Genomic DNA, 25,016 nt, shown 5'->3' on the forward strand with positions numbered 1-25,016 from the left:
AATCCATACTTTATCACATAATTGTATCCTACTACAGTCTACCGGTGTACATTATCTTCTTATTTGCATCCATAGAATTACTGTAGTTCACTTATGCCTAATATTACAGTGTCTAAAAATGGTTATTATACACATCAAACAGTTTTTCAATTTATTGCCCAATACGATGAAATGGAATAAAAATGAATGAAACAGTCCAAAGTTGTAAACTTTCCTTGGCTTTAGAAAAGAGAAATATAACTCATATCCATTAAAACATGGAAACAAAATGAAATCTCTAGGATATAACAATCTGAAAAATATTACTATTGCACATCTTCCATCTGACGTGGGGAAGATTGAAGAAAAGAAGATATTTGATCATGACAGTTCCCCATTAAATAAGGAATGTATTAGATGAAAGCGACCATCAAAATATCAAAATCAAAATTTTCTAATATATTTGGGACTTGGAAAGTTCATATCATAATTTATAAAGGCCGAAAAATGTTTTCGTTTCATCAAAGCTTACTAAGCTGACACTGGAAACATTTACATACAATACATCATAAATGGTGAGGTTGAAAACGGCTCCTAAATAACTCTGTCTTCCCCACATATTATTTCGGATACAGTTGTGATCCTCTTTATTTTCCATGAGTTTGATTTCTCCTAGATACCTTGAAGACTTCTTGTAGACAATGTGAGTCAGTTCTTTCTGATGACAATCACTTCCTCGGAAGTAGATGGAAGAATAGAGGAAGTGCAGGCCTGTTTTATTCACTATTAGGCCTCTGTTTTTGTACTGGATGCCTGCGGTAAATGCATATCCGAGTTGATCTTCCCAAATGAGAGGCAAATTTTGACTGATCTTTCCTGTAAAATCAAAATATTGAGTTGTTATTGAAAATATATTGTTAAAAGTCACATTTTGGATCCTAAATAAGGCTAAAGAACTAATGTAACAATAGGATTCTAAGAGTGTAACACCATACCAAAATTTCTTAAAGAATTTTGAAAATGTATTATATACTTTGTGGATTTACCTCTTAGGTGCAAACATTAATTCTTAGGGCATCTTCACACCAAATTTGTTTTTTTTCATATGTATTATCATATGTATTATCTCCTTCATCTCCAACATACAATCTCTTGCCCACTCCTGTCGCTTGTACCTCAAGAACATCTCTAGAATTCGCCCCTTTCTCACCATGGAAACTGCAAAAAACCTCACCGTGGCTCTCATCCACTCCTTGACTACTGCAATTCTCTATTAATTGGTCTTCCCCTAACTAAACTCTCTCCTCTACAGTCCGTCCTTAATGCAGCAGCCAGGGTCACCTACCTGGCTAACCAGTGCTCAGATGCTTCTGCTCTGTGCCAGTCATTGCAATGGCTGCCCATATATCACAGAATCCAATTCAAATTGCTTGTTCTCACCCACAAAGGTCTCCACAGTGCAGCACCCCCCCTACATCTCCACCCTCATCTCTGTCTATCACCCTACCCATTCTCTACGCTCTGCGAACGACTTTCGACTAACATCCACACTAATCCAAACCTCCCGCTCCCGGATCCAAGACTTCTCCTGAGCTGCAGCAATCCTCTGGAATGCTCTACCCAAAGAAACCAGGACGATCCACAACTTACTCATCTTCAGACACTCCCTAAAAACACATCTTTTTAGGGTGGTCTATCACACTCTCTAAACAAATTAAGTCCAAATAGCCCCTCTCCACGATTTCTCACAACATAACTCTCCGTCAAGCTCTACCACACTCAAAAGCATCTCAAAGATTGACTGACTGGTTCAGGCAGACTTTATCTACCCCCATTTCTTTCTTTGAGATGACTGGATTGTCATTGTAAATAAGCACTCCCTCCACCCCTATGAGCTCTCATGAGCAGGGTTGTCTTCATTGCTTTAATTATTGTATTTTTTATAACTATTGCTTGTATATGAACCTTTGATTTGTAAAGCGCTGCGGAATATGTTGGCGCTATAAAAATAAAGATTATTATTATTTCTTTTCTGATTACAATAGATATGAATAGAGTTCCCACCACCTCAATCATATCATCTTTATTTTTAGTTAATGGACACTAGAGCTCGAAAAAATGGGGGGCTAAGCATCCAGTGTGAAACAGCTAAATGTGTGGTATCTCTAGATATTATCTATTACTCGTTCTATTATATCTATATATGTGGTCTAAAGCAACAACTATGTTTTGGCTCTTCCATTTTAGGGTATCCACAAATAATTTTCAACCGCCACCCGGAGCCTCATTTTGGTATATATAAGGTACCCACAGGTATGCTATCTTTATAGTTAAACATCATAACACATACTTTCTTGTGTTGTCAACTAACCTTTATATACCTTACACCTACAGGTACCCTCTGTTACCAGTTCCTGTGGAAAGTCACCTCCACTTCTCCACCATCTTTTTAGAGCCTATACTCTTTCCTATCTACGGTATTCAGGTAATTTAGTCTACCATATATCTCTTCCTACTATAGGTAGTGCATGAGGAGTCAAATTCATTTCCCCTCCTTTTTTCCATATTAACAGGCTCTAGGCAGATCCAGCCACCTACTTACTACTCCCCACCGGTATCCTTGCCTGGTTACCTGGACCATTGTGCTGTCGTCTGACACTTTTTAAAATGAAAAATAAAATAAATTTTGAAATTTTGAAATAAAATAAATATTTTTATATAAAATTTCTGTCTCTGATTCCATTTTTCTCACATTTACGTATCCCAATATTTAGTTTTATTAAGTTCATTGTAGACCATTTCCCAATTAGTTATCACGGTAGTTCCTATATTTATTTAATCCTTATTTTTGCTTTCTTATATAGCGCCATCATATTCCATAGCGCTTTACAGACTTTATCAATCATCACTGTGCCCATTGGGGCTAACAACATAAATTCCCCATCAGTTTGTCTTTGGAGTGTGGGAAGAAACCGGAGAACCTGGAGGAAACACAAAAATTGAAGAGAACATACAAACGCCTTTCAGATGTTGTCCTGGGTGGGATATAAACCCAGGACCCTAGCGTGCAGTATAAACTACTGAGCCACCAGGGTGCTCACAGGGCCATTGTGCTGCCTAATGAAATGGAAATTTTCTGACTAGACATTTAGCTGTCACAGTAATAAGTAGCTTGCTATGTCTTATGAAGAATTTCTTACGAAGAATTTTGCAAATAAATACAAAGAATATCCATAGGGTGACATTGCCTAGCATCCTCACTGTGACTGTGCACTGCCCCCTGTGTGACGCCCTGGGCAAGCCAGGGGTCACAGGTCATCACACCACCACACCCTACACCCCAGTTAGGAACATCACAGCTAACCAAAATCCTTGTTGCCTTCCTCCAGGGGCTGATGTTCACACCAGGGGGTGAACCAGGCGGTTGGCTCCGCCCACCGAGGAGTACACAGCCCTGGTGGCGGGAAGAACCAGGCAGAACAGTGAGGGAAGTGGAGGAGTAAACAGTGAAGTGGTAGAGGAGCTAAGTGAAGTGAAAGTGAAGTAGTAGTGGAGCAAAGAAGAAAAGAGTAAAAGTGAGAGTAGAAAAGCCTGAAGTTGGTCCAGCTGTGTGCAGGACAGAGTCAGCAAGGTCAGCAACGGCAGTGATTGTCCGGAGGGGTGACCGTTTGGAAGTTCCTGGAAGGACCGCGGACGGGTGGTGGCCCGGCGGTCTGGAGCAGTGTACAAAGGACAGTCAGCACCAGGGCAGGGGCCTCTCGGACCCCGGCAAGGCTAGGAGTCGCCATAATTTGCCAAATCCGTCAGTGAAGGGGACGTCTGTCTCCCAACAACCAAGTCCCGATTGAAGGCAACAGCCCAACCATTACAGTAGAGACACCGCCACCGCCAGGGCACCAGTTTCTAAGGGCCAGCGCCTGCGGGCAAAGAGTAGAGCTCCTCCGGTCCAGCTTGAAGCCAGGGAGCGGGTTACCGGTGGGAACCCATCGAGACCATCAACAACATTAGGTGCAGGAAAAGGGACATCACCGTCACCTACTGGGGAAAGCAAGTGCAGCCGTCCGTGGGAACCGTCTTTCCAGCCGTGTGTTTTACCGAGAACTGTGTCAACGTCTCAGGCTGAGTGAGTACCACAGTGCCGCAAGGCACAGCGCTGCCCCCGCGTCCCTGCGCCCACCAAGCCCTGCATCTACCCACCTCAACACTGGGCCCCGGGATCACCAACCCCTACCCACGGAGGGGCAACACAACAACTTGCTGCTTCACACCATCACTCCCGGGATCCCCACACCGAGCAGCGGTGGTGCTAACAGATCACCACAACCGTGGGTGGCGTCACGGACAATAGACTATATCCCAAAACCCAATCCCCTTTCACTCACGGGTGAGGAGCGCCGCTCGAGAACCCCCAGGATCCGGCCCACCGCTCGAGCCACCACTGAGCAGCAGCAGCCGGACCCGAGCAGAGGGGTGAGCGCAGTGCTGACACCCTCCTCCCCGCCCGCGACACCTGTACTGCCCCAATTACTGCAAGGCAGCAGCTGCAGGGAGAATATAACTTCATTTTCTCCCTGCAGCTGCATTTGCAATTAGACTTCTGCACATATTTTTTAAAACGCTATGTACCTGCAGATTTCCCTATGGTTTTGAGTAAATACTGTTTTTTTTATGACAGATTCCCTTTAAAATTCAGAATGTGAGATTGAGACTTACCTGTGACATGTGCAGCCAATCTGCCTTCTTTTTTCTCTGGGTATTTTTCCAGCCCTGCAAAAAAAAAAAACACAATTGGCAAAAATTAACCTCTGCAGCTTCTGCATGTTTACAAGATTTTATATATAGACTAGAAGGTGGCCCGATTCTAACATATCAGGTAGTCTAGAATGTGTATGTAGGTTAGCAGATTGAATAATAAGGTAATGAATGGACTGGATGGGTTAGGTTTCATTTAGTGTTCTTATAATTGTTTATTGGTTTTAAAATGACAAACAACAGAAGGAACAGTTTTAATAGATGAGTCTAATGTTTAATGATGTCCATGGCTTGTAATGAAAGAAGGCCATGAACAGTGTAAAGTTAAGTAAAATATGCTGATGCTGTGATGTGGCCCAATGCTGGTATGCGCCCTCATCGTGGTGCAGCCACCATCCTGACATGTGCCCCCATCCTGCGGGGTAATGTGTGCGGGGGGCGGAGTACGGGGGGGTGGAGCCGAGCAGGGCCATGGTGCTGAGGACGTCAGTGCCGGGGACTGCATGGCTGGGGACAGGTCTAAAAACATTAAAGGAGCATCATTTACCTGTTAGCTTTGCAGAAGAAGGAGATAAATCTGCATCACTTGGCTGCAAAAAAGCAGAGATAAAATCAAATGACTCCCAATTGATTATATTTATTCCTATTCTATCAATTTGAATTTCTCATTGGAGCACTGGCAGACATAGATAGAAGATGGATCCTGTGCAGGACAGTATTTGGGCCCTTTGCAGCCCAAAAGGTCATGACAAAACACAATTTCACTTGTTTTGGAAGTGGTAATGGGTCTCCTAACCTCTTGGATCCCTGTGAGGCTACACAGATTGCACCAATGATCTGTCCACCCCTGCATTGGGCAATACTAAAGTCATTGATCAATTCCCTAGCAATGCCACCTCAGGGGAAAGTAAGTATTATAACGAGCTGCTTGTGTCAAGGTTGTCCACAGAGCCGGCCTCTCTCCTTATTGATAGAACATGGGCTTTGTCTATATGGATCATGTCATCTGCTAAGTACTTGAGGCCTTGAGGTGTTCTAGGGTGTTCAGGGTCTTTTCATTTACTTAAGATGTTTTTCACCTAGTACTCTTCGTGTGGAGGAGCCATTAGAACTTAATGATATTTAATTATAGCATAGAACGTAATTGTTCAGCACTCAAATAAGTTTCTGAAACTTTGTTTTAACCTTTTCCAATCACTAAATTAAAAGGTTTTAAAAAAAAAAAGAAAAAAATATCCTTCATCTGTGTTAGATAGTGGATAACATTCTGATTACTTTGGGTCCCTCCCAGTGGTCAGATCCCCAATGATCAGTAAGGTATCCCCAATCCCGTAACTGGGGATAACTTGTCTTTTTTGTCAATAACCCTTTAATTTTGCATATTATCATAGAATCATAGAATGGTAGAGTTGGAAGGACCTCAAGGGCCATCGGATCCAACCCACTGCGAGTGCAGGTTTTCCTAAATTATCCCCGCTATATGTTTATCCATTATAGGGGCTCAATACGAAAAACAAAGGTTTCTTTTTCCTAAATGAATATATAAAACCTCACAAATTGTCTTTGACACCATAGTCTTCCAATAATGTGTAGGTATGGTGTTTGATAAACAATATTTGGCTATAATTTTCATAGTTATGATGAAGACTCTCAAAAGACCTTGGACCCATAACACTAGATGAGCTAATGTGTATATAATGTATGAAATATTGAAGGCAAGAATAGAAAATGAATCTATAGGTAAGAATACATGGTCTTGGCCAAAGGTTTAATGGGTGGCACAAAATGCTCAACCACACATAAAAGGATCAAACTAGTAATGGGAATAATTAGATTCCAGCCCTTCCATTTGCATGGAAAATATATGAATGCTATAATGAAGAGTAGCTATACTTTATTGATAGGACACAATGTATAGACATTATATTCATCAATACATTGGAATATCACCTGGTATCCTACTCTTTACTTTTTTTTATCTAACAACATAATAATGAGCACAGATGTGTCAGCGTAGATCAAAGTTTTGTGGTACTTTTTATGTTGGAGGACACCGAAATGATCAATGGTTTTTCAGTCTTATTGTACTTTTGTTTCTGAAGCTATTTAGAGTGCAGCTGTCATTGTAAAAGTTTATATATATATGTATAATGTACATACTGTATATATATAATCAGTGTTTCTGATCGGTGGGGGTCCAGGTCCTAAGACCCTTGACACGATTCTAAAGTTACGCAGCCCTCACAGAGCTGTATATGGACCCATAGACTTATTGAGCCTATACATCTCATACAGGAGTTGGGCCCTTCTATGGGGTGTTTTCACCTATTGATTAGAGTTGAGCGCGGTTCGTGGTTCGAGGTTCTCCAGTTCGAGGTTCGAGTGATTTTGGGCCATGTTCTAGATCGAACTAGAACTCGAGCTTTTTTCAAAAGCTCGATAGTTCTAGAAACGTTCGAGAACGGTTCTAGCAGCAAAAAGCAGGGCTTTTTACAGCTACAGTGTGCAGGAGCCATCGCTGGCAGCCTGCCACAAGCTGGTAACCAAGATAAACATCGGGTATCCAAGCAAAGCGCTTTGGTTAGTAACCCGATGTTTATCCTAGTTACGTGCAGGAAGCCGACACTTCCCCGCTCAGCTCGCTCCGCCCCCTCCTGCCCGCGGCATGTACACATACATACACACACACACACACACACACACACACACACACACACACACACACACACACACACACACACACACACACACACACACACACACACACACACACACACACACACACACGGTCCCGCTCGGCTTACCTGCGGTCGGTCCGGAGGCAGCAGTCCTTGGCACTGGAAACTGTGGCTGCCGGCCCTTTAAGGGTGTGTTCTCCTTCATTGAGCATCATCTGTGGGCGGAGCTACCGCCCGGCGTCCTGCTCGGTCGCACAGATGAAGGAGTCACAGTGCCAGCCAGCGACCCCCAGCACATCGCTTCCCTCCGGCGCTGTGTGGGCCCCATCTGCACCGTGACCTGATCAGTATGTGGGACATCACTCCCTCCCCGCCCCTCCCTGTCCCCCCGTGCGTGTGTGGGCCCCGCAGAGCCGTGTGTGTGGCCCCCTGAGCCGCGTGTGTGGGCCCCACAGAGCCGTGTGTGTGGCCCCCGGAGCCGCGTGTGTGGGCCCCGCAGAGCCGTGTGTGTGGCCCCCTGAGCCGCGTGTGTGGGCCCCACAGAGCCGTGTGTGTGGCCCCCGGAGCCGCGTGTGTGGGCCCCGCAGAGCCGTGTGTGTGACCCCCGGAGCCGCGTGTGTGGGCCCCGCAGAGCCGTGTGTGTGGCCCCCGGAGCCGCGTGTGTGGGCCCCACAGAGCCGTGTGTGTGGCCCCCGGAGCCGCGTGTGTGGGACACGCAGAGCCGTGTGTGTGGCCCCCGGAGCCGCGTGTGTGGGCCCCACAGAGCCGTGTGTGTGGCCCCCGGAGCCGCGTGTGTGGGACACGCAGAGCCGTGTGTGTGGCCCCCGGAGCCGCGTGTGTGGGCCCCGCAGAGCCGTGTGTGTGACCCCCGGAGCCGCGTGTGTGGGCCCTGCAGAGCAAGGTGTGTGTTTGTATGTATGTATATATGCAGCAGAGCAGTATGCGTGTCTATATGTATGTATATATGCAGCAGAGCAGTATGCGTGACTATATGTATGTATATATGCAGCAGAGCAATATGCGTGTCTATATGTATGTATATATGCAGCAGAGCAATATGCGTGTCTATATGTATGTATATATGCAGCAGAGCAGTATGCGTGTCTATATGTATGTATATATGCAGCAGAGCAGTATGCGTGTCTATATGTATGTATATATGCAGCAGAGCAGTATGCGTGTCTATATGTATGTATATATGCAGCAGAGCAGTATGCGTGACTATATGTATGTATATATGCAGCAGAGCAGTATGCGTGACTATATGTATGTATATATGCAGCAGAGCAGTATGCGTGTCTATATGTATGTATATATGCAGCAGAGCAGTATGCGTGACTATATGTATGTATATATGCAGCAGAGCAGTATGCGTGACTATATGTATGTATATATGCAGCAGAGCAGTATGCGTGTCTATATGTATGTATATATGCAGCAGAGCAGTATGCGTGTCTATATGTATGTATATATGCAGCAGAGCAGTATGCGTGTCTATATGTATGTATATATGCAGCAGAGCAGTATGCGTGTCTATATGTATGTATATATGCAGCAGAGCAGTATGCGTGTCTATATGTATGTATATATGCAGCAGAGCAGTATGCGTGTCTATATGTATGTATATATGCAGCAGAGCAGTATGCGTGACTATATGTATGTATATATGCAGCAGAGCAGTATGCGTGTCTATATGTATGTATATATGCAGCAGAGCAGTATGCGTGTCTATATGTATGTATATATGCAGCAGAGCAGTATGCGTGACTATATGTATGTATATATGCAGCAGAGCAGTATGCGTGTCTATATGTATGTATATATGCAGCAGAGCAGTATGCGTGTCTATATGTATGTATATATGCAGCAGAGCAGTATGCGTGTCTATATGTATGCATGTATATATGCAGCAGAGCAGTATGCGTGTCTATATGTATGTATATATGCAGCAGAGCAGTATGCGTGACTATATGTATGTATATATGCAGCAGAGCAGTATGCGTGTCTATATGTATGTATATATGCAGCAGAGCAGTATGCGTGTTTATATGTATGTATATATGCAGCAGAGCAGTATGCGTGTCTGTATGTATGCATGTATATATGCAGCAGAGCAGTATGCGTGTCTGTATGTATGTATATATATATGCAGCAGAGCAATATGCGTGTCTGTCTGTATGTATGCATGTATGTATGCAGCAGAGCAGTATACGTGTCTGTATGTATGCATGTATGTATGCAGCAGAGCAGTATGCGTGTCTGTATGTATGCATGTATGTATGCAGCAGAGCAGTATGCGTGTCTGTATGTATATATATATATATGCAGCAGAGCAATATGCGTGTCTGTCTGTATGTATGCAGCAGAGCAGTATGCGTGTCTGTATGTATGTATGTATGTATGCAGCAGAGCAGTATGCGTGTCTGTATGTATGTATATATATATATGCAGCAGAGCAATATGCGTGTCTGTCTGTATGCAGCAGAGCAGTATGCGTGTATGTATGTATGCATGTATGTATGCAGCAGAGCAGTATGCGTGTCTGTATGTATGCAGCAGAGCAGTATGCGTGTATGTATGTATGCATGTATGTATGCAGCAGAGCAGTATGCGTGTCTGTCTGTATGTATGTATGCAGCAGAGCAGTGTGTGTGTGTGTCTGTCTGTATGTATGCAGCAGAGCAGTATGTGTGTGTCTGTCTATATGTATGTATGTAGCAGAGCAGTGTGTGTGTCTGTCTGTATGTATGTATGCAGCAGAGCAGTGTGTGTGTGTCTGTCTGTATGTATGCAGCAGAGCAGTGTGTGTGTCTGTCTGTATGTATGTATGCAGCAGAGCAGTGTGCGTGTCTGTCTGTATGTATGTATGCAGCAGAGCAGTGTGTGTGTCTGTCTGTATGTATGTATGCAGCAGAGCAGTGTGCGTGTCTGTCTGTATGTATGTATGCAGCAGAGCAGTGTGTGTGTGTGTGTCTGTATGTATGTATGCAGCAGAGCAGTATGTGTGTGTCTGTCTGTATGTATGTATGTAGCAGAGCAGTGTGTGTGTCTGTCTATATGTATGTATGCAGCAGAGCAGTATGTGTGTGTCTGTCTGTATGTATGTATGTATGCAGCATAGCAGTGTGTGTCTCTGTATGTATGCATGTATGATGTGAATCTATGTATGTCAGTGTATATGACTGTATAGATTTGTCTGTTTATATGTATTTTTGTGAGTTTGTCTTTAAATATGTATATGTACGTGTATGTATCTGTGTATGTGTGTGTGTCTGCGTGTTTATGGGGCCCACTGGGACTCTTCCGCCCGGGGCCCACAAAAACCTGGAGCCGGCCCTGCCTGCGGTGATGAAGTCCCGCCATCCCGACCTCAGCGCTGTCACTGTCCTCCATGGCCGCCGCTTGTCACATCACCTCTCGCTTCCGACCCGAGACTGACTAGCGGTGACGTCACGGGCCTCTCGCGAGACTTGGTGTGAAGGCGGCGGTCATTGACCTCAGTGACAGGGGCTGTCAGTGTGCTGGAGATCAGCGCAGGTAATGTACCTCGCTGACAGCAGCACTTGTCATGCCCTGCAGTGACCTGGGCTGACCCATTGATGTTAGCTCAGGTCACTGCACTGCTCTCCCAGCCAATGGGGAACAACCTGCTCTTCATTGACTGGGACAGTGTGGATCGTCATGGCAACCCCTTGGATTACACCAGACCTGGATTTGTTTTTCATTCTAATAAATTGGTTAAACAGGGAATGTTTTGGGGAGTGTTTTTTCAAATAAAAATGTGTTTGTCGTCTATTTTTTTTTATTACTGACTGGGTTGGTGATGTCGGGTATCTGATAGACGCCTGACCTCACCAACCCCAGGGCTTGATGCCAGGTGACATTACACATCTGGTATTAACCCCATATATTACCCCGTTTGCCACCGCACCAGGGCGCGGGATGAGCTGGGGCGAAGCACCAGGATTGGCGCATCTAATGGATGCGCCACTTCTGGGGCGGCTGCGGCCTGCTATTTTTAGGCTGGGGAGAGTCCAATAACCATGGACCTCCCTAGTCTGAGAATATCAGGCCCCAGCTGTCTGCTTTACCTTGGCTGGTGATCCAATTTTGGGGGACCCCTACGTGTTTTTTTTTTTTAATTATTTATTTAATTTAAAATAACAGCGTGGGGTGCCCTCAGTTTTGGATTACCAGCCAAGGTGAGGTTGCCAGCTGTGGTCTGCAGGCTGCAGCCGTCTGCTTTACCCTAGCTGACTACAAAACTAGGGGGAACCCTATGTCATTTTTTTTTTTTTTTCATTTTCTGGCTAAATACAAAGCTAAGCACCCCTTAGTGCCACATGAAAGGCACCAAAGGGTGCTCCACTTTTTCTCCACTTTTTCTCCATTTTTTCTCCACTTATTCTCCATTTTTTCTCCACTTATTCTCCACTTATTCTCCACTTATTCTCCACTTTTTCTCCACTTTTACTCCACTTTTTCTCCACTTTTTCTCCATTTTTTTCTCCACTTATTCTCCACTTATTCTCCACTTATTCTCCACTTTTTCTCCACTTTTTCTCCACTTTTTCTCCACTTTTTCTCCACTTTTTTCTCCACTTTTTCTCCACTTTTTCTCCACTTTTTCTCCACTTTTTCTCCACTTTTTCTCCACTTTTTCCTCCACTTTTTCTCCACTTTTTTCTCCACCTTTTTCTCCACTTTTTCTCCACTTTTTCTCCACTTTTTCTCCATTTTTTTCTCCACTTATTCTCCACTTATTCTCCACTTATTCTCCACTTATTCTCCACTTATTCTCCACTTATTCTCCACTTATTCTCCACTTATTCTCCACTTATTCTCCACTTATTCTCCACTTTTTCCTCCACTTTTTCCTCCACTTTTTCTCCACTTTTTCTCCACTTTTTTCTCCACTTTTTCTCCACTTTTTCTCCACTTTTTCTCCAATTTTTCCTCCACTTTTTCTCCACTTTTTCTCCATTTTTTCTCCACTTTTTCTCCACTTTTTCTCCTTTCTTTTTCTATGGTCAGTCTACCCATTAGCTCTGCCATGCATACTGTAGCTCTACACCTACTGCACATGTTACTTTATGATTGACATCTCTTTCGTACCAGAGCTGTCTAAGCCTACTCTGACCCCATATTTGTCATTACTATATTGTCCTTGTACTGTATTATGACATTTGTATCATGTGTTTCATTTCTTGCTGTGTTGCAATTTTTTTGCTGCATCCCAATTGTACCTCTACATTGTTCGAGTTTATGTTATTGTTCTCTCACTCTTATGTGATACTGATTATTGTCATTTTTCATGATTACATGCAGATAAGTCCAATCTGACGAAGGCTCAGGCCGAAACGTCATTTGTAACTTGTTTTGGACAAAAACATATATGCTTATGAAAATTTTTTTTTCTTAATACGGACCAATAAAGAGTGATTTTGCATTACTATCCATTGGGACTTACTGACTTAGTCTGGGAGATTTAGAGTGCCGAGGTTACTCACTAATTTTATCTATTATTACCTCTGAGCATCTATATACCAGTGAGCAGAGCTTCCTCTACAGTAGTTCTCCTGATTAGGCATGCCCTTACCTCATGAGCAGGGCATTGCAGCTTTGGTAGCAACTATTACGACATGGACTCTGCTGCTGTGGACCCGGGGAGAGTGAGTGCAGATTCATTGCACCCACACTCCTCACATGAAGGGTCCGCACTCCTAGAAAATGGGGGATACGTTCCCTGAGTGTCTCCCCCCCATATTCTAGACGGTCCAGAGTCGTCGTGGGACCCCTTTATTTTTTTTCTTACAATAAATTGGTGAAAGAGGAAATGTTTTGGGGACTGTTTTTTCAAATAAATTTCTTTTGTCGATTTTTTTTTTTTGTTAGTACTGACAGTTTATGATGTTGGGTATCTAATAGACGCCATGACATCACAAACTGCTGGGCTTGATCTCAGGTGACTTTACAGCTAGTATCAACCCGATTTATTACCCCGTTTGCCACTGCACCAGGGCACGGGATGAGCTGGGGTGAAGCGCCAGGATTGGCGCATCTAGTGGATGCGCCACGTCTGGGGTGCCTGCGGCCTGCTATTTTTAGGCTGTGAAGGCCCAATAACTATGGACCTTCCCACCCTGAGAATACCAGACCACAGCTGTCCGCTTTACCTTGGCTGGTGATCCAATTTGGGGGAGACCCTACTTTTATTGTGTAATTATTAATATTTATAAAATAATTATAAAAAAGAGCCTGAGGGGACCTCCACATTGGATCCCCAACCACGGTAAAGCTGCCAGCTGTGGTTTTCAGGCTACAGCCGTCTGCTTTACCCTAGCTGGCTATCAAAAATGGGGGGACCCAATGTCATTTTTTTTTTAACTATTTTTTAAATAGAAAAAATTAATGGGCTTCCCTGTATTTTGATTGCCAACCAAGGTATCGGCAGGCAGACTGGGGTGGCAACCCATAGCTGTCTGCTTTATCTGCGCTGAGAATCAAAAATACCGCGGAGCGCTACGTCATTTTTTTAAAGATTTATTTTTACAGCACTGTGATGTCCAGCAATCAAAATACAGGGAAGCCCATTTTATTTTTAGTTATTTAAATAAATAATTAAAAAAAATATATATGGGCTCCCGCTGCATTTTTTGTATTGCTAGGTAAGGGTAATCCAAGCAGCTACTGGCTGCTAACCCCCACTGCTTGATGTTACCTTCACTGGCAATGGAAAATCCAGGGAAGCATTTTTTATTTTTTTTGCCAAAAAACTACAAAAAAAAGGACGTGAGCTTCGCCATATTTTTGTATGCTAGCCAGGTATAGCAGGCAGGTGCTGGAAGAGTTGGATACAGCGCCAGAAGATGGCGCTTCTATGAAAATGCCATTTTCTGAGGCGGCTGCAGACTGCAATTCGCAGCAGTGGTGCCCAGAAATCTCAGGCCAACCTGTGCTGCGGATTCCAATCCCCAGCTGCCTAGTTGTACCTGGCTGGACACAAAAATGGGGCGAAGCCTACGTCATTTGTTTTCTAATTATTTCATGAAATTCATGAAATAATAAAAAAAGGGCTTCCCTTTATTTTTGGTTCCCAGCCGGGTACAAATAGGCAACTGGGGGTTGGGGGCAGCCGTACCTGCCTGCTGTACCTGGCTAGCATACAAAAATATGGCGAAGCCCACATAATTTTTTCAGGGGGCAAAAAACTTCTGCATACAGTCCTGGATGGAGTATGCTGAGCCTTGTAGTTCTGCAGCTGCTGTCTGTCTGTATGGAGAAGAGCAGACAGCATCTGCAGAACTACAAGGCTCAGCATACTCCATCCAGGACTGTATGCAGAATTTTTTTTCCCACCAAAAAAATGACGTGGGCTTCGCCATATTTTTGTATGCTAGCCAGGTACAGCAGGCAGCCACGGGCTGCCTCCAACCCCCAGTTGCCTATTTGTACCCGGCTGGGAACCAAAAATATAGGGAAGCCCGTTTTTTTTAATTATTTCACTTATTTCATGAAATAATTAAAAAACAAATGACGTGGGCTTCGCCCCATTTTTGTGTCCAGCCAGGTACAACTAGGCAGCTGGGGATTGGAATCCGCAGCACAGGTTAGCCCGAGGTTTCTGGGCGCCTCTGCTGCGAATTTCAGTCCGCAGCTGTCCCAGAAAATGGCGCTCTCATAGAAGCGCCATCATCTGGAGCTGTATCCAACTCTTCCAACAGCCCTGGAGCCGGGTGGCTTGTTGGGTAATCATGAGTTAATACTGGCTTTGTTTTACTAGCCAGTATTAAGCCAGAGATTCTTAATGTCAGGCACGTTTGACCCGGCCATTAAGAATCTCCAATAAAGGGTTAAAAAAAACACCACACAGAGAAAAAATACTTTAATAGAAATAAATACACAGACACATTAGAGACTCCATCTTTATTACCCCCTGTCAGCCCTCCACGATCCTGCTCTTCTGTCTTCTTTCTTTCTAGTGTAGTAGTAGTGACGATTGTAGTGAGGATGAGTTTACCCAGCTCATCACTTGGGGCTGGGGAACCTCATCCTCACTACAATCATCACTACAAACGGGAAGCAGCGTGCAGCGTGCAGATCAGTGCTGGCTGTCAGCGGTAACAGCGGTAAAGGCCCCGTCACACTAAAGGCTAAGTTCACATTTCCGTTGATTTGTATCAGTCACATGCGTCGCTTGACGCATGTGACTGATGCGCTGTTCAACGCTGTACAACGGATGACAAAGAACAGAATTCTTTGTCGGATTCCGTTGTGTGCGGGGGGCGGAGTTCGGGGGGGAGGGGAGGAGCCGAGCGGGGCCGTGGCACTGAGGACGTCAGTGCCGCAGTGACTGCAGGACAGGTGAGTGTGTGTGTGTGTGAGTGTGTGAGTGTGTGTGTGTATACACATGCTGAATGCGGGAGGGGGCGGAGCCGAGCGGGGGGCGGGGCCAGGCGCTGAGGATGTCAGTGGAAGTGCTGCGGTCTGCATGGCTGGGGACAGGTGAGTGTATCTGTGAGTGAGTGAGTGTGTGTATGTGCATGTATGTATGTATGTATGTGCATGTATGTATGTATGTGTGTGCACATGCAAAGTGCGGGAGGGGGCGGAGCCGAGCGGGGGGCGGGGCCAGGCGCTGAGGATGTCAGTAGAAGTGCTGCGGTCTGCATGGCTGGGGACAGGTGAGTGTATGTGTGAGTGAGTGTGTGTATGTGCATGTATGTATGTATGTATGTGTGTGTGTGCACATGCAAAGTGCGGGAGGGGGCGGAGCCGAGCGGGGGGCGGGGCCAGGCGCTGAGGATGTCAGTAGAAGTGCTGCGGTCTGCATGGCTGGGGACAGGTGAGTGTATGTGTGAGTGAGTGTGTGTATGTGCATGTATGTATGTATGTATGTGTGTGTGTGCACATGCAAAGTGCGGGAGGGGGCGGAGCCGAGCGGGGGGCGGGGCCAGGCGCTGAGGATGTCAGTAGAAGTGCTGCGGTCTGCATGGCTGGGGACAGGTGAGTGTATGTGTGAGTGAGTGTGTGTATGTGCATGTATGTATGTATGTGCATGTATGTATGTATGTGTGTGCACATGCAAAGTGCGGGAGGGGGCGGAGCCGAGCAGGGGGCGGGGCCAGACGAGGGTGTCAGTGGCAGTGCTTGTCTGCATGGCTGGGGACAGGTGTGTGTGTACATACATGTGCGGAGTGCGGGAGGGGGCGGGGCCGAGCGGGGAAGTGTCGGCCTCCCTGCACACGTAACCTTGCCTAAGATAGCAACTTACCAGCGATCCCAGCAATGATAGGTATCGCTGGTGATATAGAAGGGTTAATAGTTTCTCTTTTCCTTTATTAAAGATTTATTGTTATTAGTAAGTATATCTGATGGTAGTTCATAGTCATTATGGAGCCTACGGAATAAGAGACAGACTCAAGGATTATTATGGTTTCTAAATGTTCTTCTTATCTCATATGCATGACTCTACATTTTTGTTTTGCTAAAACTTAAAGGTCATATGAACAATTAGTAAAGTTCAGCTCGAAGTTTTTTCTTTTTCTTTTGCAATATCACATTGATCTGTAAATGGTATAAATAAACTGTACTTTGATGAAATAAACAGAAGAAATTGATCATGCCCACATGGATGCTGGTCTTTTCTCTCCGAGCGCTCGATCTTGATTAGGTCTGAAGAGGCCTAACTCAAGAGAACCTCACTGGTGATCCCATAAGCTGACTTGTGACAAAACAGAACAGCTACAACAGTTTGGCGCCCAACGTGGGGCCGTGGCCAACCGGCCTATTCGGAAGAAGTTTTGGGGACTCTTGAGACAGTGAAATTTCAGCTGCAGCAAGGTGAGAAGCTTTATTCTTACACTTCATTTCACTCTCTCTGATTTCCCGAATATTCTGGGTAAGGCTGTACACACGGTTCAAGAACTCTGGCATCACCAGTGAGTATTGTTTTTTTCATGCATGTCTGAATGAGAGTTGAAATATAGAGTAATAAGATAATCTGTTGTCCGTCCATTAACTGATTGCATAGAGTGCATAGCACGGAATTTGGGACAGTCTCTGTATAATTGCATTTGCTGTGTTGCTGTGTTTTGTGTTTTTGTGGCAATACTCTGGTCTAGGGATATGTGTTCATAAGTGGTTTCATATTAATGCCTAGATAAAGTAGGGAGGCAATAGGTTGTTGTATATTGATGAGAAGCCTCTGAATAACAAAGTGACAAGTAATTGAGATAAGAGACTTGGTGAAATAATATGTATGTATAAGTCTAATGGTTATATGTCATACTGTGGACTGTGAAAAGATGTTCCGGTTGTGAAATGTCACAGGGCATAGCCATATAGAGTATTTGAGTGGATACCTGACATATGTATTTTTTCCCATCAGTATCAAGAGCGGTTTAGATAATTTTATTTGCATGTGAGGTTAACTGATCCTTGGAAGGTGTATTGTTACCTATGCTTCTGGAATCAATGAATGAGTAAGACAAGTGGTCCTGGGATCTGTCCTTATAGTGAGATATTGTGTGTTTCTTCCCCTCAAAATGGGGATGAAGGTTTTATAGTAAAGTAGAATATTAGTGCTGTGAAGGTATATAAGTGGTCTCAATTTTCTGCAGGGATTGTGTATTATACCAGTGGGTATTAGGATTGTGTTTTGGAAGCTGAATCTGAACGAGATAAGACTCTTGCTAAACAAACTGTGCGCTGGCTGACATTCTTTTGGGAGGGGTCAAGTGAACAGCTGCGCGATTTTCTGCCCTCTGTGAGAAGTCAGCTCTGTTAATTGTTTTGGTTTAACTCTTACGTTTGTTGCTGAAATACTTTGTAAAGGACCAGCATGGAGTAGCCAAACTGCACACATCAGGTCAAGTGGGTTAGAGAGCCGTGTGGCCTTCCCACTTACATGGAGGTGGTCTAGCAGGTGAGAGGACTATCACACCTGGTCCTTCCTGCTTTAGTCATCTGGTCTATTGGGTGAGAGGTGTTTTTTAACCCTTCCCAATACGCCCTACAAGTGTAGCAGGTGAGAGTGAATGCTGATTGAGCCTTCTTGCTACCACTTGAGAGCCCATTCTGACTTGCCAGGAGACGTGTGGCCTGTTAACAAGGTTCAGGGACACTGAGAGGGCATTTGCAGAAAGGTGGGCTGTGTGGGAATAAGTTGAAGCCATGGGCAACTTGTTCAGTGTGCAGCGTGGGGCTCCAGCAGGATCCAAAACAGCCAAACAGATAGTGCAAGAAAGAGAAGGCAAAGAAGCAGTGAAAAATGTCAGACCGATACTCAAAAAGGCAGACATGCCAGAGTACGGATGTTTGGATGTTGAGAAATGGCACAGATTCAGGGAAGAAAAGAGAGGTTGGATAAAAGACAAGAGGGTAGAGCAACAAGTAAATAAATGGTGTCGTGTGGCTGAAGAGGTGCAGCATTGTGGATATAAAGAGACCACAGCGGGAGATAAGGTGTATTATGAATGTTTTAATGCACCAAAAGCAGGAATTGTGACTGCTACCGCCCCCCCTTCTCATAAGCAGAAACCCAGACCAGATGAATGGACTTGTAAACATTGTAGTCAGAAAAACCCAGACTGGAGAGGTACTTGTGCTACATGTAATGTTACTCGCCCTAAGCGGATTGCACTAAATCCTGTTCGAACCAGATCACATGTGATGACAGAGGACGCTGACACTGAGACAGAGGTAGTGAAGGAATTGAGTTTTGCGGAGGAAGCTGACGGTGAGGAAAGGAAAGAACGCGCTGGGACCAGTACAAAAAAATCAGATACATCCCGACCGAGGAAGGTCACAAGAATCAGACAGACACAGGAATATTACCCCTGGAGCCCCTCTGACCAGCTAGCTATGTTGAAACAGTTACCTGACCCTGAAAACCAACCTTTCCCATTTTACAGGCAAATACAGACAATACAGGTGACTTATAAATGCACTTGGGCAGACCTCGAGAGTTTGGTGACTGCAAAAGCAGGTGACGTGCTGGGACACATAATTAAGACGCATACTGATATGATGAAGGAGCAATCATGGGTCATGGACGTTGAGTCTGAGAGGTCTGGAATGACGTACTGTGAGGCATTGAAAGGATGGGCTACAAAGAAACAAACAGAGCAGTCTGTACTGATGACTGACGTGACACAGCAAAAAGGGGAGAGTATAGAGACGTACTTTGGGAGGTTACAGCTGAAGTGGACAGACATGGGGTACAGTGCAAGAAACGACCTTGATATCAAAATATTGGTGAATGCATTCATTGACGGTATGAATAAGTTTTTACGAGAAGCAGTACAGACAGCCAGACCTGAGTGGAGAAACATGGACCCAACAGACCTTCTGCAAGTAGCTAAGGGGGTTGAACTGACAAAATGCAAGCGACCAGTTATGTATGCTAGAGCACAAGGAAGACAGTGGAAACAGAGGGGGGGGGCACCAGGTGACCGAGCGACCGTACAGTGCTGGAATTGTGGACAGAATGGACATTATGCCAGACAGTGCAAAAACTCCAAAAAGGAGAGTGAGCAGACTGATTTCCCTCCTCCCTTGCCTCTGACCTAGGAAACTGGCAACCCAGTGACAAATGTGTACCCTGTTTTCGTTCCCTCAGGACCTGGTCCCACCTTACTTACGACCATAACCATGCCAGGGGGGAAAGAGGCAGAATTTTTAATTGACACTGGGGCAGCCGGCACTGTGGTACATAAAGACCTGATAAAGCCAGATATGATCACTGACGAGACTGTGGAGTGTGTTGGGGTGGAGGGATTGGTGTCTGAAACTCCCTTGACAAAACAGATGAAGCTGAGATTACAAGATAGCCAGGAAATTCTCACAAAGCTTATTGTTAGTGAAAACACTCCTATGAATTTGCTGGGGGCTGATGTGTTAAGTGCTATCCAGGCTACCATACAATACACCCCAGAAGGTATTACAGTCACAAGTCCCCTCTCTGACAAACACTTGTGCAAGATTGCAGCAATGGTGTACATGTCCAAATCTGCGAGAGTGTCCGATACCAGAACTAGTGAAGACATAGCAATGCAACAAGTTCCAGACATTGTATGGGCAAAGGGAAAAACTGATGTTGGTCGGCTTCCTATTCCCCCAGTCATGATAAAATTAAAAGAAGGCTCCACTCCTCCTTGTTTAAAACAGTATCCCTTAAGTCCAGCCAAATCAATGGCCCTGACCAGAGATATAAGAGAATATGTGGAAGCAGGGGCTCTAGTACAAAGGTCCTCCCCCTGTAACACTCCCTTGTATCCAATCAAGAAAAAAGGGCCCAAAGGTTCCCCTGACACGTACAGAATGGTGCATGATTTGAGAGCTGTCAATGCTGTCACTGAGAGTGTAACACCAATTGTTCCAAACCCACATACCTTACTGTCTAAGTTGCTAGGAGGTTGCTGGTGAGATGTCACACTGCGACGCTCCAGCGATCCCACCAGCAACCTGACCTGGCAGGGATCGCTGGAGCGTGGCTACACGAGTTGCTGGTGAGCTCACCAGCAACCAGTGACCAGCCCCCAGCGCCGCGTGGAAGATGCTGCGCTTGGTAACTAAGGTAAATATCGGGTAACCAACCCGATATTTACCTTGGTTACCAGCGCACGCAGCTACACGTGCAGAGAGCAGGGAGCAGCGCACACTGAGCGCTGGCTCCCTGCTCTCCTAGTTACAGCACACATCGGGTTAATTACCCGATGTGTGCTGCAGCTACATGTGCACAGAGCAGGGAGCAGCGCACACCGCTTAGCGCTGGCTCCCTGCTCTCAGATGCTGACAGACGCGTTACCATAGCAACGGTGCTCTCGGAGCCGCGGTTAGCGGTGACGTCACCGCTAACTGCGTTGCTATGGCAACCTCCGTTAATGACCGGTCAGCCGGTCCCTAACGGAACGGGGAGTCGACCGTGTGGTAGAGCATGTCGCCGGTACACGGCGATACACATATGTGCACCGTGTACCGGAGAGATGCACTCGCAGGTCCTACATGACTCGTCATAGTCATGTGACCAGTCTGTAGCCAATGAGATAATAGCCACGTGACTGGTCACATGGCTATTTTGACGTCACGATAGGTCCTGCATCACTGCTGCAGTGCCAGTCACCGGGAGGATTCAGCGATCATCGGATGGAATAGCGGCAGGAGACAGAGTGCAGAAGGGATCGCGGGGACCGGTAAGTGTTATGGCAATGTTTATTAACTGTTTGTGTACATTTATAATGCATTTTTATGTGTTTGTGATTGCCTCCCATTATAGCCTATTGGTTCGAGTTCGGTTCGTCGAACGTTCGACGAACCGAACTCGAACGGGACCCCCGTTCGGCGAACCGACCTCGAGCCGAACCGCGACCGGTTCGCTCATCTCTACTATTGATGTTGGACTCTGGACCCGGACTCCCACGATCAGCAACAATATGTATCACCTGTATTATAACATACATAAAAACCTCTTCAAAATAATGCTTACACTCCATGTTTGCTTAAGTATGACTTTATATATATATATACAGTATATATATATATATATATATATATATATACTATATATATACATGTATATATATATATATATATATATATATATATATATATATATTAGCAACACAGTCGCATGAGATGTGCTGTAACCAAAGTTGGCAACTATACATTTTCCAATTCCGTCACAATACAATAGGTAGGCTCCATAGACATCTGTAGGGTTTTCTATCTGTCCTATCCAAAAAACAACCCCTATCTTAGAGTTTGCATAGAATAATTCTCGTGCACTCTAACGGCCTGCACTGGGCTTTACGGACTGATAACCAATAGAATTAATAATTTTCTCTGAATAATACTTCTATACGATACATTCACATGATTCACAGGACTTGAGAACACACAAGGCGAAATCTAGTCTCTAATTTCTGCATTAGACCATGGTTTAGCATTAATCATTAAACCTCAGGTTGTGCATTGATGATGCTACAAGTTAACTAAAAAGCAATTTAATAATAATGTTAATACTAAATTTGCTCAAGGAAATTGATTTTGCACCCTCGGGCATCATTATAGTTTTATTTATGTTAATAGGAAATACCAAAATTTAGTAATACATTTCTTAATTCTTTTCCAGAGCTCTTCTAAAATAGAACCTTTGCCTATATACTGGTAAGTTATGAACTTATGACTGCCTCTATCCACCACTAGGAGGAGCTAAATTTTCATTCTAGGGAATGGGACAAAAATGTAATCCCAAGCACAGCTGTTTTGAAGAGTAGAAGAATATGGATGGGTGTATTGTAACTATTAAAAATATGGATAATGCTTACCGAATACCAAGTACTATTCCAGTATTTGTCCCGAGAAGAAAAATGCTCCTTTTCCCCTTTGACTTGCATTAGGTTTATTATTCGTGATGAACACCGGAATAGTACTTTAGATTTGTTATGAATAATCCAAACCAGAATATTTACTATTCACCCATCACTATAGAATGTGCAAATGCGAAATACTGTGACACCTGATGGAACTAATGTGACACCAGATGCAACTAGTGTGACACCTGATGAAACTAGTGTGACACCTGATGAAACTAGTGTGACACCTGATGGAACTAGTGTGACACCTGATGGAACTAGTGTGACACCTGATGAAACTAGTGTGACACCTGATGAAACTAATGTGACACCTGATAGAACTACTGTGACACCTGATAGAACTACTGTGACACCTGATGGAAACAATAAAGATTCCACAGTTTTCGTCAAATCACTGTGTCCACTCAAGTATCCGGTTGTTGAGGGTCTTAGACCACCACTGAGTTAATGCTAATATATTATAATGATAACCCAGATAATAGTAGAAATCTGTTAGAGATCTGTCGGCTGAAAGATTTGCATAGCAGCACATAGATGTTCCTTGTAGTTTTGTGCCAAAGCTGTAAGTAATATTCTTGTAGATTTATATATGGTGACTTCGAATAATAAAAACACTTCAAATTGCCTTGTATTTAATGAAAAATGCAGAAACACCTATCTTACATGTTGCCTATATGCCGCAATGACTAGAATATACACAGTACGGGGGTTTACCTGTTTGATTTCATCCAGCTTCTTCTGTAGTTCTATGATTTTATAAGTTCCCAGTCCAACTCCTGCCAGCGCCAAAAGGACCAGGAGGAATATAAGCGCCAGATAAATACAAGTTCCATTTTTACGTCGCTTTTTCCTAAAATCTGGAAAAGTTGGTAGAGGTGGCGTTGGTTGCATTGTTTGATGGGTCAAAATAACAGGTCTTTCATGCTGGTTCATCCAAAACACTGGTTGCTGTGCGTATCTTAGGTTCTGCTGATGCATGTTGGACGATGTAGATATGCCGCAGCTTGTAAAAGACGTACTGCTGTTTAATCTTCATGTGCTACAGGTTTAGCTGAAGGAAGAAGTGGGTTTTCTCACTTTAAAACCTTTATAGTACTCATATAGCAACGCCCGCCTTTTTACACCTTCTTTTCCTTCCTCCTCTTCACTACCCCCTCCCTTTTCGTACATTTGCAACTAAAGGAACTGCAACATCCTCCTTGTGTAAGTTCGATATGACTTATAATAGACTTTTAATATAACTCCCACATGATTAGATGTTTCTTTAGATTCATCCCTTTATGTAATATGAAAATCTAAGGGTGCACCGTGCATGATTTTTGGGAACGAGTTTTTCTAGGAATGCTCAATGCCAGACAATCGTGCAGTGTAAACAGGATGCTGTTCACTCTATGAACAAGCAAAAATGAAATGATCTTTTAGCCCCTTAAAAAGTCACTGTTCTTGGTAGCACATTGTCCCATGTAAACAGGCCCAGTGCTGCCGAGAACAATTAACCCCTTCAGCCCCAAGCCTATTTTGACCCTAAAGACCAGGCCATTTTTTGCAATTCTGACCAGTGTCACTTTATGAGGTTATAACTCTGGAACGCTTCAGCGGATCCCGGTGATTCTGAGATTGTTTTTTCGTGACATATTGGGCTTCATGTTAGTGGTAAATTTAGGCCGATATTTTTTGCATTTCTTTGTGAAAAAAACGGAAATTTCGCGAAAATTTTGAAAATTTTGTAATTTTCAAACTTTGAATTTTTATGCTCTAAAGCCAACGAGACATATGACACAAAATAATTAATAAATAACATTTCCCACATGTCTATTTTACATCAGAACAATTTTGGGAAAAAAAAAAAATTTAAGGAAGTTATAGGGGTTCAAAGTTTATGAGCAATTTCTCATTTTTACAACAAAATTTACAAAGCCACTTTTTTTAGGGACCACATCACATTTGAAGCAATTTTGAAAGGTCTACATGACACAGAACACCCAAAAGTGACACCATTCCAAAAACGGCACCCCTCAGGCTACTCAAAACCACATTCAAGAAGGTTATTAACCCTTCAGGTGCTTCACAGTAACTAAAGCAATGTGGAAGGAAAAAATGAACATTTTACTTTTTGCAACAAAAATGTTAATTTAGCCTCAAATATTGCATATTCACAAGGGTAGCAGGATTAAATGAACCCCCAAAATTTGTTGGGCAATTTCTACTGAGCACGCAGATACCTCATATG

General features: G+C 44.2%; 1 protein-coding gene across 1 annotated transcript; it reads right to left on the reverse strand.

The window, feature by feature from the left end:
- FASLG (Fas ligand) lies at positions 1 to 23,764 on the reverse strand. Its single transcript, XM_075320992.1, has 5 exons — positions 23,501 to 23,764; positions 18,110 to 18,112; positions 5,279 to 5,321; positions 4,693 to 4,746; positions 1 to 855 (listed from the first exon to the last, which is right to left on the reverse strand). The coding sequence occupies exons 1-5, from the start codon at positions 23,762 to 23,764 to the stop codon at positions 464 to 466; spliced, it is 756 nt and encodes a 251-aa protein (XP_075177107.1). The 3' UTR covers positions 1 to 463.
- Between the last annotated feature and the right edge of the window lie 1,252 nt (positions 23,765 to 25,016).

The sequence above is a fragment of the Anomaloglossus baeobatrachus genome, chromosome 8 (assembly GCF_048569485.1).
Source record: "Anomaloglossus baeobatrachus isolate aAnoBae1 chromosome 8, aAnoBae1.hap1, whole genome shotgun sequence".
In the NCBI taxonomy this organism is placed as follows: Eukaryota; Metazoa; Chordata; class Amphibia; order Anura; family Aromobatidae; genus Anomaloglossus; species Anomaloglossus baeobatrachus.

Coding starts and splice junctions, on each gene's coding strand:
- FASLG (XM_075320992.1), bottom strand. CDS start 23,764: ATGCATCAGCAGAACCTAAGATACGCACAGCAACCAGTGTTTTGGATG. Junction 4,747..5,278: donor TTCTTCTGCAAAGCTAACAG/GTAAATGATGCT, acceptor TTTTTTTTGCAG/GGCTGGAAAAATACCCAGAG. Junction 856..4,692: donor ATTGGCTGCACATGTCACAG/GTAAGTCTCAAT, acceptor TTGATTTTACAG/GAAAGATCAGTCAAAATTTG.